The 13,957-nt window shown below is 48.6% G+C and overlaps 1 protein-coding gene across 2 annotated transcripts in view; it reads right to left on the bottom strand.

Moving 5' to 3' along the window:
- Positions 1-13,957, bottom strand: part of RPTOR (regulatory associated protein of MTOR complex 1) — a 109,540-nt gene that overhangs the window by 73,464 nt on the left and 22,119 nt on the right. For both annotated transcript variants that reach the window (XM_066565814.1, XM_066565815.1), the window contains exons 4-6: positions 7,494-7,652; positions 4,855-5,001; positions 2,524-2,699 (exon numbers count right to left, since the gene is read on the bottom strand). In XM_066565814.1, the coding sequence (XP_066421911.1) occupies positions 2,524-2,699; positions 4,855-5,001; positions 7,494-7,652 (482 nt within the window). The remainder of the gene's footprint in view (positions 1-2,523; positions 2,700-4,854; positions 5,002-7,493; positions 7,653-13,957) is intronic.

The raw sequence follows: 13,957 nt of genomic DNA, 5'->3' as shown, positions 1-13,957 counted from the left end.
ATGCAGGAAATGGTGCTCAGTATCATGGGAATATTCTGAAACCCAGCGTAGTTTGTCTAAACCAATGTGGGACACAGGATTGGCTGAGTTGACCCCAAAACCTCAAGCAGAAATGCAAACTGAACACATTAGGGGAAGCCCCACAAAACACCTTCAACAGAGCAGCAGCAGGCACAGCTCTGGTCCTTTCTGGTGCCCTTCCCACGCTGGCTGTGCCTTCTGGAGGACAAAGTGCTCATCTCCAACTCCCCAGGCTGAGCAGCCCCCCAGGGCTCTGCTCCTTGCCCTTTAGGGTTTTCCAGCCCTTTCCAGGATCCCACCCCTCTGTATGGCCGGGACCTCACAGCCCCCAGGCCCTGGATGAGCTCAGCGCGTGGCTCAGCTCGTTGTCACCTTCCAGGAGCGATGGCACATGAGTCAGCCCTGAGCTCAGCCTCCAGGGGAGCTGCCTGTGCTCCGGAGCCCCGGAGGCACCGGGAGCTGCGTGAGGCAGAGCTGCAAACGCTCCTCACCAGCCCTGCCTGCCTCCCGACAGCCAGATCCGGCAGGATTAACAATCCCTGCAGCTTAGCTGCCAGCTTGCCTCACCCGGAGCTTTTTATAGCTGCAGAGCTGTGCGGGACGCGTCAGCGGCCGCCACACACACAAGGACAATGAGCATCCACGGGGCCAAGGCACCCTCCAGGCTCCTGGAACCGCAGCCTGGCACCAGCAGCTCCCTGCCCCACATCCCAAGGGCTTGGCTGACCTGTGCTTCTCCTCCCAGCAGCAGCCTCACTTCCCCTGGAATTACACAGAAGTGGCTGCAGCTGCAGCCCCAGCTGATGAGAGATTCTGTCCTTCAGTGACTTTGCTACAGAGAACAACATGGGATGGATAAACGTTTATCCAAGCTTCCATTTGCCCATAAATTCCCTGTATGAAACCTCATTAGAGTGCCAGTCTGGAGCTGCACAAATGTTGTATTTCAAAAGCAGTTCCACGGGGTTCTGGGTCAGCTTCAGGAAAAGGGCTGAGATGAAGGAAAAGGGAAGTTTTAATGGCAAAGGTCTCTGTGTTGATTTTTGGTTAACAGCTTTAGGACATCAACACACAGCCTGGCTCAAACTCTCAGAATGCAGCAGAGGGTCTGGTTTTGCATTTTTTGTGTTTAACATCAGCAAAAACCAATGATCCACAGCAGCACTTATTATTTACAGGATTGCATGGATAAAACCACACCTGCAACAATGCCAATCAACACAAGGTTATGCTCCTTTTGTGTTCCTTTTGTGGGAACACAAAAGGAGCATAACCTTCATCAGAGAATGAAATTCCTGAGAGTGCAGTGAACACCACACAATCACTGCATTGGAAATAGGAGGAAATTCTTCACTACCCAGGAGCTCCCTTGGCACCTTCCAGCTGAAGCTGAGGTGTTCAAACCCTTCCCCTGAGCAGTTTTACAAACACCTTTCCTGTCAAACACCCTGAGACAGCTCAGAGGATCTCCCATGCTCGTGCAGGTGTGGCCTGTGCAGACCCTGCCCTGCTCAGCCCCTCAGCCACGTTCCCATGGAGATGAGGAACAGGAAATTCCTGAGCAGATCACAGTATCCCAAAAAAACCTTTCTTAGCATATCTAACAAACAAAACCCACCAGAAAACCTCTCCTACAGACTTCTCACACCCAAACCAGAGCCTGGCCACAGGAACTTGCTCAGTTTGCTGCTGATGTGAAACAGAAAGGGTTTAAAGAATTGTGATTTATTACAAATATCCCCAAAGGGCAGTGAGTAACTCTTGGAGCTGTGGTGACAATTTCCCACCTGCAGTGTCTGTGGGCTTCTGCCTGTTCAAACCCTGCCCAGCAAATGCCCTGGAGTTTTTCCATTCTGGACCAGGCACAAACTTGAGAGGAGCAGCTGGAAGGGCCTCTGGGAATGGAACCTCTGGGAATGGAGCCTCTGAGCTCTGGGGGCTCCACTCTCAGGTCCCTGGTGTTGGGTGAGCTCTGCTCTCGGAAAGCTCCTGCTCTCTGGAGCAGCCTTTTCTAACTTCCTGCCTAATTAACTTGGGCTGTCATTCCAGAACATCTTTCCCTGGTTTATCACTCCCTTCCCTCTCACTCCAGCACTGTTTAGAGCTACTGCATTATTTACAGCAACTGCAATATTTGGAATGTGATTTGTGCAAAGGACAGTTTGCAGAGAGCTGTATTGCACTGTGTACCATCCCTGCTCTCTGAGGAAGCAAATATTTAATTCCCAGATCAGTAACCCCCTTAATCTGAGCAAACCTAGATATTGAGCTGGAAACTAAAACACAATAAGTAGAAGATAACAATATTTTCACCTTTCTAGCTCTCATTAATAAGCCTCTGTCCCCAGTGCCCAGTTCAAACCCTGCTGTTCAATATTGCAGGGTTGCTCTGGGTCAGGAGCAGCTTTGGGGCTCCCCAAGCCCAGGCAGGGGCAGGGGGAGCTTTTAGGAGCAGCTTTGGGGCTCCCCAAGCCCAGGCAGGGGCAGGGGGCCCTCACTCACCAGCGCAGGGCGATCTTGATGGGGGTGGTGAGGCAGGAGGTGAACAGGTCTGCAGGCAGGTCTGGGATCATGGGCAGCAGCTCGTTGGCCTCACAGGCTGCCAGCTGGATGCAGTTCTTCATGGAGGGGGGCAGAGGCATCTGGGCAAGGGGGTGGTTGGGGTTAATGGCAGCCACCTGTGGAGAACAAGGCAATTCCCCAGAGGGGAGGCAGGGAGGGTCAGGAAACACCCCAGGGAGAGGGGCCAGTGCGGCAGCACAGCTTTAATCACATCTCAGTAACAGCACTCAACTAAGTCCAGAGCCAGTCCAGAAATACCCCATAGGCCAAACCTCAGTCTATAAAATGCCCTACAGACCAACATTCCCATTTTCCAAAAGCACTGGGATTCTCCTATTTAAGATTTTGACTAAGAATATGATCTTTGAGACTAATGATTCAGGGAGTGAAAACAATTTATCTTCCCAGCACCTTTCTGAACCAGGTAAACAAAGTGAACTTCAGTCACCAAAGTTTCTTTCTAACATTTTGCATTTTTTTTCATTAGGGCAAGATATGGAATCAGGAGGTGAGAATCCCTCAGGCAGATTAAAGGAAGAGCAAACTCCTCTGATCTGCTTGCAGGGAAATGGGGAACAATTATCCTGATCACTCTGGCAGCCCCTCTGGAGCATGAGTTGCAGCTTTGCTTCACTCTTCATGAATTTGAACAATTGGATAATTTATAATTTTCCAAATGAATTCCCCTCCACGCTCTCGTGCCGCCGTGAGCACTCTGCTGTCTGTTAGCAGGGCTCTGCTCTCTATTCCCCACGAGCAGCAGCCTCAGTCAGGCACCAGGAGTTAATGAAATCTAAGGACAGAATGAAAAGCAGACACATAACCCTGCAAGTATTTTCATAACCAAATTAACTGGCAGTGTTAACCTGTGCTGCAGTACTAAAGCAGCTGTCCCATGGAGCCTCACATATTCCACAGGATGATAAATCCCAGAGAAGATGGAATGGAATGTTTGTTGGAATAAAGACTTTGTCACTTGTGCTCATCCTCCTCCCTTGGCTGGACTTGCAGAGGTTTTCCTGCACAAACTCCACCTGAGCAGTGGATCTGCCCCACAGAGAGGTCCCTGGGGCTGCTCCCCCCTCAGCAGCCTCCAAGTCCTCGTGGAGCTCAGCACCAGCCAAGGGAAAAGGAACTTGGTGAAGACAGCAGGGCAAGGGAAGGTGAAGTCAGACCTGCTCAGCCTGCTGGGGAGCAGAATGAGAAACCAAACCCACAGTGCTGAAGAGAGCGTTGGATCAACAAAGGATAAAACGCCCCAGAAATATCCCAGTGGAGCCCCAGGCTGACAGGGACACCTGGGGAAGGATATTCAGACCCCCTTCTCTGACTCCTGCTAACAATTCTATTGATCCTGTCTGCCAGTTTCATGTTCTTCCCAAGCCACAGACGATGGAACTTTCTCATTGTTACAAAATATGGAATTGTTTTATGGAAGAGAAGGAATAATGAAATGATTTGCATATCCCAGACTATCAGGCTGTCTTCTCCAGTACAATGGAATTTCCACCTGTCAAAGAGTGAGCCTCCACTAAAACATCTCCAAAATCCGGAATTCCAAAGGAAAGGACTGACAGGCAGGGACACCTAACATCTGTTTGGAGGTTGTATTTGTGACACTCAGTCGCCTGATTAATTAATATTCCTTCCCTGAAGTTCTGGAGTTTCTAATCCAGTGTCCTAGAAGTGTGAGAAGCGAATATTTACAAATGGGAGCTACAGGTAGCAGGGGGGAGGCTGCACAGGACATTCCAACTTCTTCCCTTCCATTTTGCATTTCAGATTTGCTTCAATAAATTTATTACTAATTCCACTTGCAACCAAAGATAGCTTTTCATTGGGAACACATTCCACACTCTGCAGAACTGGAACCACCAGGACAATCCCTGTGTGGATCAGGTTTTTGTTCTTCCACATTTTTGCATTCACTTCAACAGCACAAAACCACAACTGCATCAAAATACAGCCCCAGATACCAGAGTTTTGCAACCAAAAAAATGATGTCTTTCTCACCTCAGTATTCATCTCAGCAGAAAAGACCATTAGGGCCCAAATTGATTCTATTAACATTAACATTTAATTAGTGCTTGTATTAAAAATCATTCCAAGTTTAATGGGATAGCAAACTGAACCAGAAAGATCAGAGTGGCAAAGTTATTTGCAAATTAATTTGCCTCCCAACACAGTTTTAAACACATTTTTCAGTGTACACAGCAAAGCAAGCTTGAACTTGGTTTGTGCTCAGTAAAGGGCAGCAGGCTGAGCTCTCACCTCCAGCTCCTGCTCTCTCTGTAGTGCAAACTGCTTGAAGGACTTGACAATGAGGCCGGCGTTGGAGCAGTCGTAGACGAAGATGGAAGGGCTCCCCATCCAGGTCTGCAGGTCGTAGATGGACAGGGGGATGTACTGGGTGTAGTTCTGCAGCAGAGGAAAGGAAAGCACCACTGCAGTCAGCAGGGAAGGAACAGGGCCTGGACTGGGTGAGGTGATAAAACACACCCACAAAACCCAACTCTGAAAGCTCAAGATAAAAGCCAGGCTGGACTTATTAATGAACACAAATCTCAGTCAGGATCTGCCCATAGTGAGGATGTGAGCCCAAGTCAACACAAACAACAAGCAGATTTTATTGTGGCATTATTTGAAACACCCAACTCTAAAAAAAAAAAAAAAGCCCAAAACTTTGCCAAGAGTTTTCAGTATCAGATATTTAGAGCTCTGATATGTGCTAACAACTCCAAACAGCATTTAATAGTCCAATTTTATCCCAAATTTCTGCAACACCGATAAAGGATGCAAACCAGCTGTCTTTAATTTAACATCAAACATCTTAAACTGAAAACCCCATCAATAAATCAGGATGGCTAATTAAGCCCCTGCAGCCCATCAGCACTACCCCGCCTGAGCCTAACGAGATGCTTCATAATTTTATTACAGCTTTAGCTTCTGTGCAACTTTCCAAATGATCCATTAAAATTAAAACCAACAAAGCTGCCTTCAACAGAGTGAGGTGCCCACAGTTCCCTTTCTGGAAATAAGAAGGATCTTGTTCCTTGTCTTCCATCTTAACGAACGCCCCCAAATAACTGGAGGCAAGAGGATAAAAATCAGCCACTTAAAACCAGCTCTGAGGAGCCAATCCTGGACCAAGCGAGCTGAAAATATAAACCACAGATTCCTGCCTGCAAAGAGTCACCATCAAACATCCAGTGGCTGCCAGCAGGATCCTTTTCAGCTGCAGACAGAGGAGAGTAACCTGGTGTTCCTCCAAGCCTAAGCTCAGCCCAAAATCCTCAGGAAAAGCTGTGATGTTCTTATTAACATCAGCAGGATGATGGATGGGATCATAACTCTCATTTAAATTCAAGAGACTTAAAATAGCTGTAATAAAACCAGTAAACTTTCTACAAAAATCAAATTTTCAAGGGCACGTATCAGCGTCGATAAAGACAGGAGGTATCATAAACCATGTGTTATGTAAGGCAGGGAGGGGTAAGGCATTTCCAAACCCAGTTTTGCCCATATATAACGGTTTGGGTTGGTTCATTAAAGTGAATAGGGAAATTTGTTGATAAAAGCTGAAGTTTTAGGGAGCTGGAGCTCTGCAAATCACTGCGGGGTGGGATGAGGCACGAACAGCCCGTCCTCAGCACAGCCTTTCTTAAGGTCACCCCTCACGTGAAGCACACTCCAAGCCCAGGAAGTTCCACATAAAAACCTGCTCTGACACATCCCATCAAGGACATTTTATGGGCAGGCATTGTTTTACCTTTACATTTCCAAGGCATCTTGCTCCAGCTGAGATTAGATTATAGCTCTGATTAATACTGTGGTATTTCCAAGCAGAAGAATTTTATGTTCTGACTCTACTGTGGGGGTCACATAAAACATCAAATTTGCTAATGATATGTAAATGAGGCAGTTTGAAGCAAGAAGGGGTGTTAAAGCAGAGTGGAAGGGTGATGCTTTGGTGCTGCTGCCACGCTGGGCTGGACACAGTTTGTTCCCTAGAGGAGAAGTTCCTGCTCCAGCACTGCTCCCACCATCCCTCTGTGCCCCTTCCCACAACCACAGCTCAACTGGAAACTGCTGGTGAACAGATTTCATTCCCAGTTGTTTAGTGAGCAATCAGAGATATTTAAAATGTGCAGAGAAGCTCCTCAAAATGTCAGAATAAACGTGTCTGAAGTAGGGGCAGGTTGATTTTTCTCCTTTTGAAGCCATGTTGAGATTTGCTCAGGAGACAGCAACTAAACTAGAACATTACTCCTTACTGACACAACAACACCTGCAAAAACAAGAAATCTGGCCCATAAGAATCTGTGAAGAAAATATGTAAACACATCTAGAAAAACAAAATTTGATAGACATACACAATAGCCCTTACCAACCAATAAACTAAGTTTCACCACTGTATTGCTCACCAATGAAGTTTAACACGGTACCTTCTAAAATTTCCTATAAATTCATCACAGCTTTAGCTTCTGTGCAACTTCCCAAATGATCTATTAAAATTAAAACCAAGGAAGCTGCCTTCAACAGAGTGAAGTGCCCACAGCTCCCTTTCTGGAAATAAGAAGGATCTTGCTCCTTGTCTTCCATCTTAACGAACACCCCCAAATAACTTATATTTATAAACATAAACAATGCAAATACATGCTTTTCCTTCATGAAGAAACTGAGTCCTGTCTGCTTTTTACCACAAGTGAAGGTGCTGAGGCCCTGGCACAGGATGCCCAGAGCAGCTGTGGCTGCCCTGCATCCCTGGCAGTGCCCAAGGCCAGGCTGGACATCGGGGCTTGGACACCGTGGGGCAGTGGGGGTGTCCCTGCCACGGCAGGGGTGGCACTGGGCAGGCTTTAGGCTCCCCCCATCCCAGAGCAGTGTGAGTGCAGGGCTGGCACACCCACCTTGTTGAAGACCCAGATCTCCCCGTTGACGGTGGGCCGGGGCACGCCGTGCCCGTTGTAGTGGAACAGCACGCGCTCCTCCTTGGCGTTGCGGCGCAGGGACGTGCACAGCTTCTTCACCTCGTCCACCGTGGGGTCCAGGCTCTGCTTGTACCTGGCCTGGGACAGCAGGGACACGGTCACTGCTCACAGCCCGGGCTAACGGCGCCTGGAGTTGGAGCTGTTGTATTCCCGGGCTCTGCACTGCACTGGTTTGTAACTCTGAACTTCACATAAGGTGTCAGCAGTTCTCCTCACAGCTCAGTCACACAGAACAATCCTTCTGCAGCCCCTGAACCAAGGACACCACTGCAGCTTCAGCCCAAAAAAGCCTAAGCAACAAAAAGGCCCAAAAAGTGCAAACAACAGGGAATTGAGGAGAGCAATCTGGGAGGATGGGACTGCAGAACCTGGAGCTGTAATGGGACAATTAATCCCAATAGGGACATGGACAAAACTTATAAAAGTGGGAAAACTCGTGACCCATCATCCATCTTGGGTGTAGCCCTGGCTGGGCTCTTGTGCTGCCCAAGGTGGATCCTTTGAGACCTTTCAATAAATCCTTACTTTATTCTTTAACTCTGTCCAGCCTCTGTTGCAGGTACCCCCTCCAGGCATCAGCAGCAGTGTGGACAGGAGCTGGCTGCTTTGGGAAAGCAAAGACAGAACATTGGCAGTGGGGCTGGATGAACAAAGTGTGTCTGCTGCTGTGGGACCCACACAGACCAACAGCACAGGCTGGAGGGAGCTCAGCACAGCCCCCAGCTCCCACCCAGCTCACTCACTTTTCAGTTATTAATAGTCAAAAAGCCTTAGGAAGGGGAAATCTGTTTCAGCATTAGCCACTCTCACAAGTAACCCCTGACCTAATCCTCCAATTCACACCCTCTACACCTCCAACTGAATAAACTCCCTCTCTTGAAGAGAGAAAACTGTATAGGTTGACGCCATTCTTGAGACAAAAGGACACAAAAGGCCCAGGAATTTGACATTCACACAGTTGGGTAAGAAGGGAGAAAAGTGATGGAGAGCCCTTGGAAACTGCCCTTTGCCTTGGGAAAAAACTGATGTATTCCCCCAGCTGTGCCTGTGGACACCCTGTTACTGCTCCCGTGAGCACCAAACTCAGGGCACTTTGGAGGATGGAGGGAAAAATCAAACTGGCAAAAACCCCAATGCTTCAAACCCCTCTTAGCTTGGCTGAGTTCAAGACAGCCAGGTAGGAGCTGGTTTGTCACGCTCAAAAGTGCATTTTTTTGAAGTAAGGCCAAATAATAACAGAAAGTCTTTCAACTGTCCTTTGAAAGACAAAAACCTGGCTCTTTCTATCTTCTTTCAGTCTCTGCAGAGACTGAAACCCCAGAATCACAATAAAAACCTTCAATCTGATGTGGTGAAATAAAGGCCCAAGTTTAAGAGCAGGACAAACACACCTCTCCAAGAGCTGCCATTGGGAGCCTGTTTATAAACCAAAGCTGCAGAAATTTGGGCTTTTTAGGTTTTTCTCTGCGACAGCCAAAGATGAGAAAATGTTAAAATGTCAGAGGAAAAGAGGATGAAGGACTTAAATTGTTTATCTGAGAAGCCTGAAGAGGAGATACAGTGCTGCTCAATTAACAGCCAGAGTCTCCAGCCAGCAGGGGAGAGGGAACAATGAATGGCAGCATTTAATGATGGCAACACCCAAGAAAAGCAAGCAAAAGGAGGAAAAATATGAAGCAAGAAGCAGTGATGTGACACCCTCATCCTTTCTGGGAACCTCGGCACTCAGGAAAGCCCAGAGGCTGCATTAATCTTCCCACGGAGCCTCCACCTCCTCCTCTCTCCACTCAGAGCAGTGATGAAGACACTGATTTGCAAAAATGTGCCCCTTAAATCCCAGCCTGGCTGCTGGCAGCTTCAGCAGCCACCCAAAGCAGAGTGCTGGGGAATTTCAGCTTTTTCCCCTCAGGAGAACAGGCTCATTCCATCCCTCCTCACGTCCCCGGAGCATCAATATTAAACACAGCTCGCAGTTAATGGAGGTGGATTCAGACTCCAAAACTAAAGTCTGTAGATCTCAATTTCCAAACTGCAAACAGATCATTTGGGCCTGGAGAAACACGAGGAGGAGGGAATGGAAAGGAGGGAGGGAGCTGTGAATAAGCACAGTCTGAGCCCTAGTGCCAGCTCAGGACTCAGGTGGGAGTTTTAGCTATGACAAGAACCAGGTATGTGAGTAACACACCAGCCCAGGTGCTGCCTTTTTTGTCTTTTTCTTTCTCCCATCGTTATTCCTCTTCCTTCCCTGTCAAGGTGCTGATTCCTTGCCCTCCAGCTCCCAGCAGGAGCTTTCCAGCACTAATGAGGGCAAAAGGTAACAGAGCCCCCCCAGAACCCCAGAGCTCTGTAGGGCTTCACCTCAGCAGCTCCTGGAGGTGCCACAGCCCAGACTTGGGGCTGATTCCCCCTGGTTTTATGAGCCATGGTCCTGAACACGAGGCTGCCCTGCTGCCACCACCAGGTGCTGCTGGCAGGTACTTCCTGCAGCTTGGCAAGGAGCCTGTGCTCCCTGGTGCCATTACAGACAGGACACTGCACCTCCTCACCCTCACCCAGAGCAGCAGAGCTGTCCCAGCCTGGCCAGAGCACCCTGAAGGGGATGGCAGCTGCTCCTCTGGGGGAGTGTGAGCTCCTCATCACCTCCTGCCCCACTGGAGAGCTCCTGTCCAAGGCAATAACCTGGTGGCCTGATCAGGAGATTCTCATTATTCTGCTCACACAGGCAGTTAAGTTCTGCTTGTGTATTGCCACATTTCTGTGAAACACTCTCTGGTTTATCCAGCCTTGCCCCTGTTCACTTGTGACAGTTAGGATGCCAGTTTTTAAGACATTTCACCTCTCAGTGTTGAACTTCAGGACTGATAAAACACTGTACTGACACATCTGCAGGAAATGGGAGGAGGTTCAACAGAAAGGAGTTCTGGCACCCAAACCAGGAAAAGAAACCAGTCTGGGGGTAGCACCAAGTGGTTTTCCTGTGGACATTTCCCATGTGTAATGCTGAAATGGGAAGGGAGATGGTGCCACTCCGAAGCTACAGCGTCAATCATCCCCTGACATCCCCCCAGAATGACCTCCCAAATTACTGCCTGTTTGTTTCACAAGGGATTTACTTCTTTCAAAGGGAAAAGAAACCAGCCAGGTGTTACTGCCTAGCAGGGAGCAGCAGTGACCTCTCCAACACAGAGGGGAAAATCCCCTTCAGTGGATTCATCAACTCCTACCCCACTGGAATGCCAGGATGCACTGGCTGCTGAAATTCCCACAGTCCTCTGCATTTTGAGCTTCAATTACTGGCTCTGCTTTGGAAACCTCAACTAATGACAGGTTTGCCTGTAATTTTTAATGGGGCCAGGACACTGAGGAGGAGCCCCAGGCAGAGCCCCCTTTCCTGAGGAGCCAGGGCTGCAGCAGCTCCGTGGCTGTGCCAAAGGGCTTGGCTGTCACCTGAGCCAGCAGAACTGGCTCCTCACCACCTCCCAAACCCAGCTCTGCTCACCCTGCCAGCTGCTGAGTCCAGGAAACAGCTCAGGCTCAGGTCCTGGGAGGAGGGAGGGATGCAGAGTGCCAGAGGTGACAGAACAGGGGACTGAAGTTGCTGATGTTGCTCAAGTCTCAGTGGCAATGGAAAGTTCTGGCAGGCAGGCCAGGTTCCATCACCTCTGGCACTGCCCAGCCCAGCAGGCACTGCTGGAGCCCCACAGCTCTGCCAGCAGGGAGATGCACTTTTTCCCCTTACGAAAACACGAGATAAACCTCTTTTCTCATCAAAGCTGTAAAATTCAAGTTTCCTCTTTCATTCTCCTGCAGCCCAAGAGCTCAGTCTTTGTTGCAGAAGGACTCCACAAGGCTCAGACCACAGCCTGTGTGTGATCCCACGCCAAAACCCCAACCCTGGCCCAGCAGACACAAAGTGCATGAAAAATGTATGACAAATGTCTCTGCTGGCATCCAGAGCCTCTGCTCCTCACAAGCTCTAACATCATCCATCCTCTTCTCATTCAGCAGAACAAATCCTGAAGTCACTCCCCTTTTATCCCTAAGATACCTTACTGAATGTGTTCCAAATTTATCCACAGAAGAAACTACTCCAACATTCAGTATTTTATACTGAAACTGCCTTTTACACCTCCTTGCAGAAGAAGGATGCTCCTACCCAGAATCCATAATGAGATATAAAAGCTTTATTTGGCTGGAGATTGGTTTTTTTTAAACAGCTTCTGGGTGACAAAGAATCCCAAATGCAAGTGGCACACACAAGGCACTGCATGTGGTGAGTGAAAGAAATAAAGCAGAGGCAATTCAGCTGCAGTGTTTGAGGTTCCAATACCCCCCTTGAACTGCTGCTCTGGGTGGTCTGTAGGGTCCCCTCCAAGCCAACTCCACGATTCCACACCTGCAGGACATGGACAACCCCTGGCACTGGAAGGTTTCCTTTCAGTGGGTGGGATTTCCTGGAGGAACCAGTCCCACCCCGTTATCCCAGTGCAGAACCCATCACCTGCACATCCTGGGCTGTCAGCAAAGGTGGATGCAGACTCTGAGATGCAGCTTTCCCTCATCCTCAGCAATGCTTCTTCCTAATCCAGACCCCCAGGAGCAGCCCAGGGTGCAGCTGCCTCTTGGCAGATCTGCATCCCGGTTTCCAAAAGCAGAGAAGACATTGAACCTGTGACTCTGCCATGCACACAGCCAGCCTACTCCACATGATTTAATTAAAAGCAATCAAAGCCAGCTAATTATTCCAATAGAGGGGTTTTGGAACAGCGCCCAACTTGGAAAAACTCCACTATAAGAAGCCTCCCAAAGAAGTAAGAGACTAAAACCCAAGAGGAATGGCACCAGCAGCTTCCAGGGCAGGGGTGGGCAGGTTCCACCCAGCTCTCCTGGCTGAGTTACAAACCCATCCTGCTGCTCAGGGCTCCATCCTGGACCAGCATCCCTGCTCTTCCCTGGCAAATATCTCACTCTAAGGCAAAGGAAAAACCACCCCAGACAGAGCTGCTTGAGGACCTGTTAAAGATGAACACTAAAAATCCTAGATTAAGTTTTCTTTTAAGTGAAGAGCATAAAATTGAATTAATTCATATTCCACTTTGCATGAGGCAGCTGCCAGTTTGATGCAACGTGTTCCTGAGAGTGTCTGGAACAAAGTGGGGCTCAGACACATAAAACAGGCACATGTATGTCAAAAATTCACAGCCAGGATGAACATGTGGTGCACACAGCAAAGCAGCACCATTATATTTTACTTTTCAAATCTCCTGAACACATTGGAGCATCTAAGAAATGAACAGGAACATGACAAAAAAAAAAGAAAAAAAGGAAAATCCGAGACAGGACCAGACAATTTCAGCAAGCTGAGAAGCCCAGAGCTGGTGCAGCCACCCCCAGCCACTGTGGGTGACACAGTGAGACCCCCCCCAGTTCCAACACCCCCATCCCATCTCAGTATAAACTGAGTTATCTCAAGCATTGAATTACTGAGCATCACCTGGAGATGGTAAAACCCCTCTGAAAGCACCTGGGTACCAGGAAAGGGGAAAGCAGGAAGAATGACATCAGTTTCCAAAGGAATCCAGAGGAAATCCAGGCTGAGCTCTGTGCTAGGCACGTTGGTGGAATAATAATAAATAAACAGAGCCATGAACAAACACTTTGGGGAAGAGCCCATTCAGCATCTCTAATGAGAAGCCAGACTTTCCAAATCAAACTCTTATCTTGTAGAATCTCCTGAAGAAATCAAAGAGCACAGAGATGAGAGGAAGCATCTTTTTGATATAAACCCATTTGGATTCCCAGAGGATATTTAACAAGATCTCAACACAGATTTGGAGGAAAGTCCATATTTAAAGACTTGCTGATAAAACAGGCAGGTGGGGGAGAATCCCTAATTTTGTCCATGGAGGGAAGGCTCTGGGAAGCTCCAAGAGGATCTGTTTTGGAGGCTGACTCATGCAGCAAGCACAGCCCCAGCCATCCCTGGCAGGGAGAGGGCAGGAGCACTGCCTGCCACGGGCAGGGCTCTGCAGGAGGATTTGCAGTGCCACTCGTGCTCTGCTCACCCATTTCCCATCTAACTCCATTACTACAGGCTTCTCCAGGGCTTGTCTCCATTGCTGCCAGGCTGGCCTGCTTCCAGGCCTGCTCAGGGGGAAGCTGTTCTAGTGAAAAACTACAGGCTTCACTCCCAAACAAAAATACTTTGTTCTTTGGTTCATCCAAAACGGTGATTAACAACCCAGCCCTGCAACTCCCCCTGATTTCACTTCAATACTGACTGAACCACAGCTCCTTCCTTGCATCAAAGCAAGATCTGGGATCCTGCATTTACACTGCCTTTGGAGACACAGCAGAGGACAGACAAATTCACAGCTGCACAT

Source organism: Molothrus aeneus, chromosome 26, assembly GCF_037042795.1.
Source record: "Molothrus aeneus isolate 106 chromosome 26, BPBGC_Maene_1.0, whole genome shotgun sequence".
Classification (NCBI taxonomy): Eukaryota; Metazoa; Chordata; class Aves; order Passeriformes; family Icteridae; genus Molothrus; species Molothrus aeneus.
This window is presented reverse-complemented; position numbering and strand designations above follow the sequence as displayed.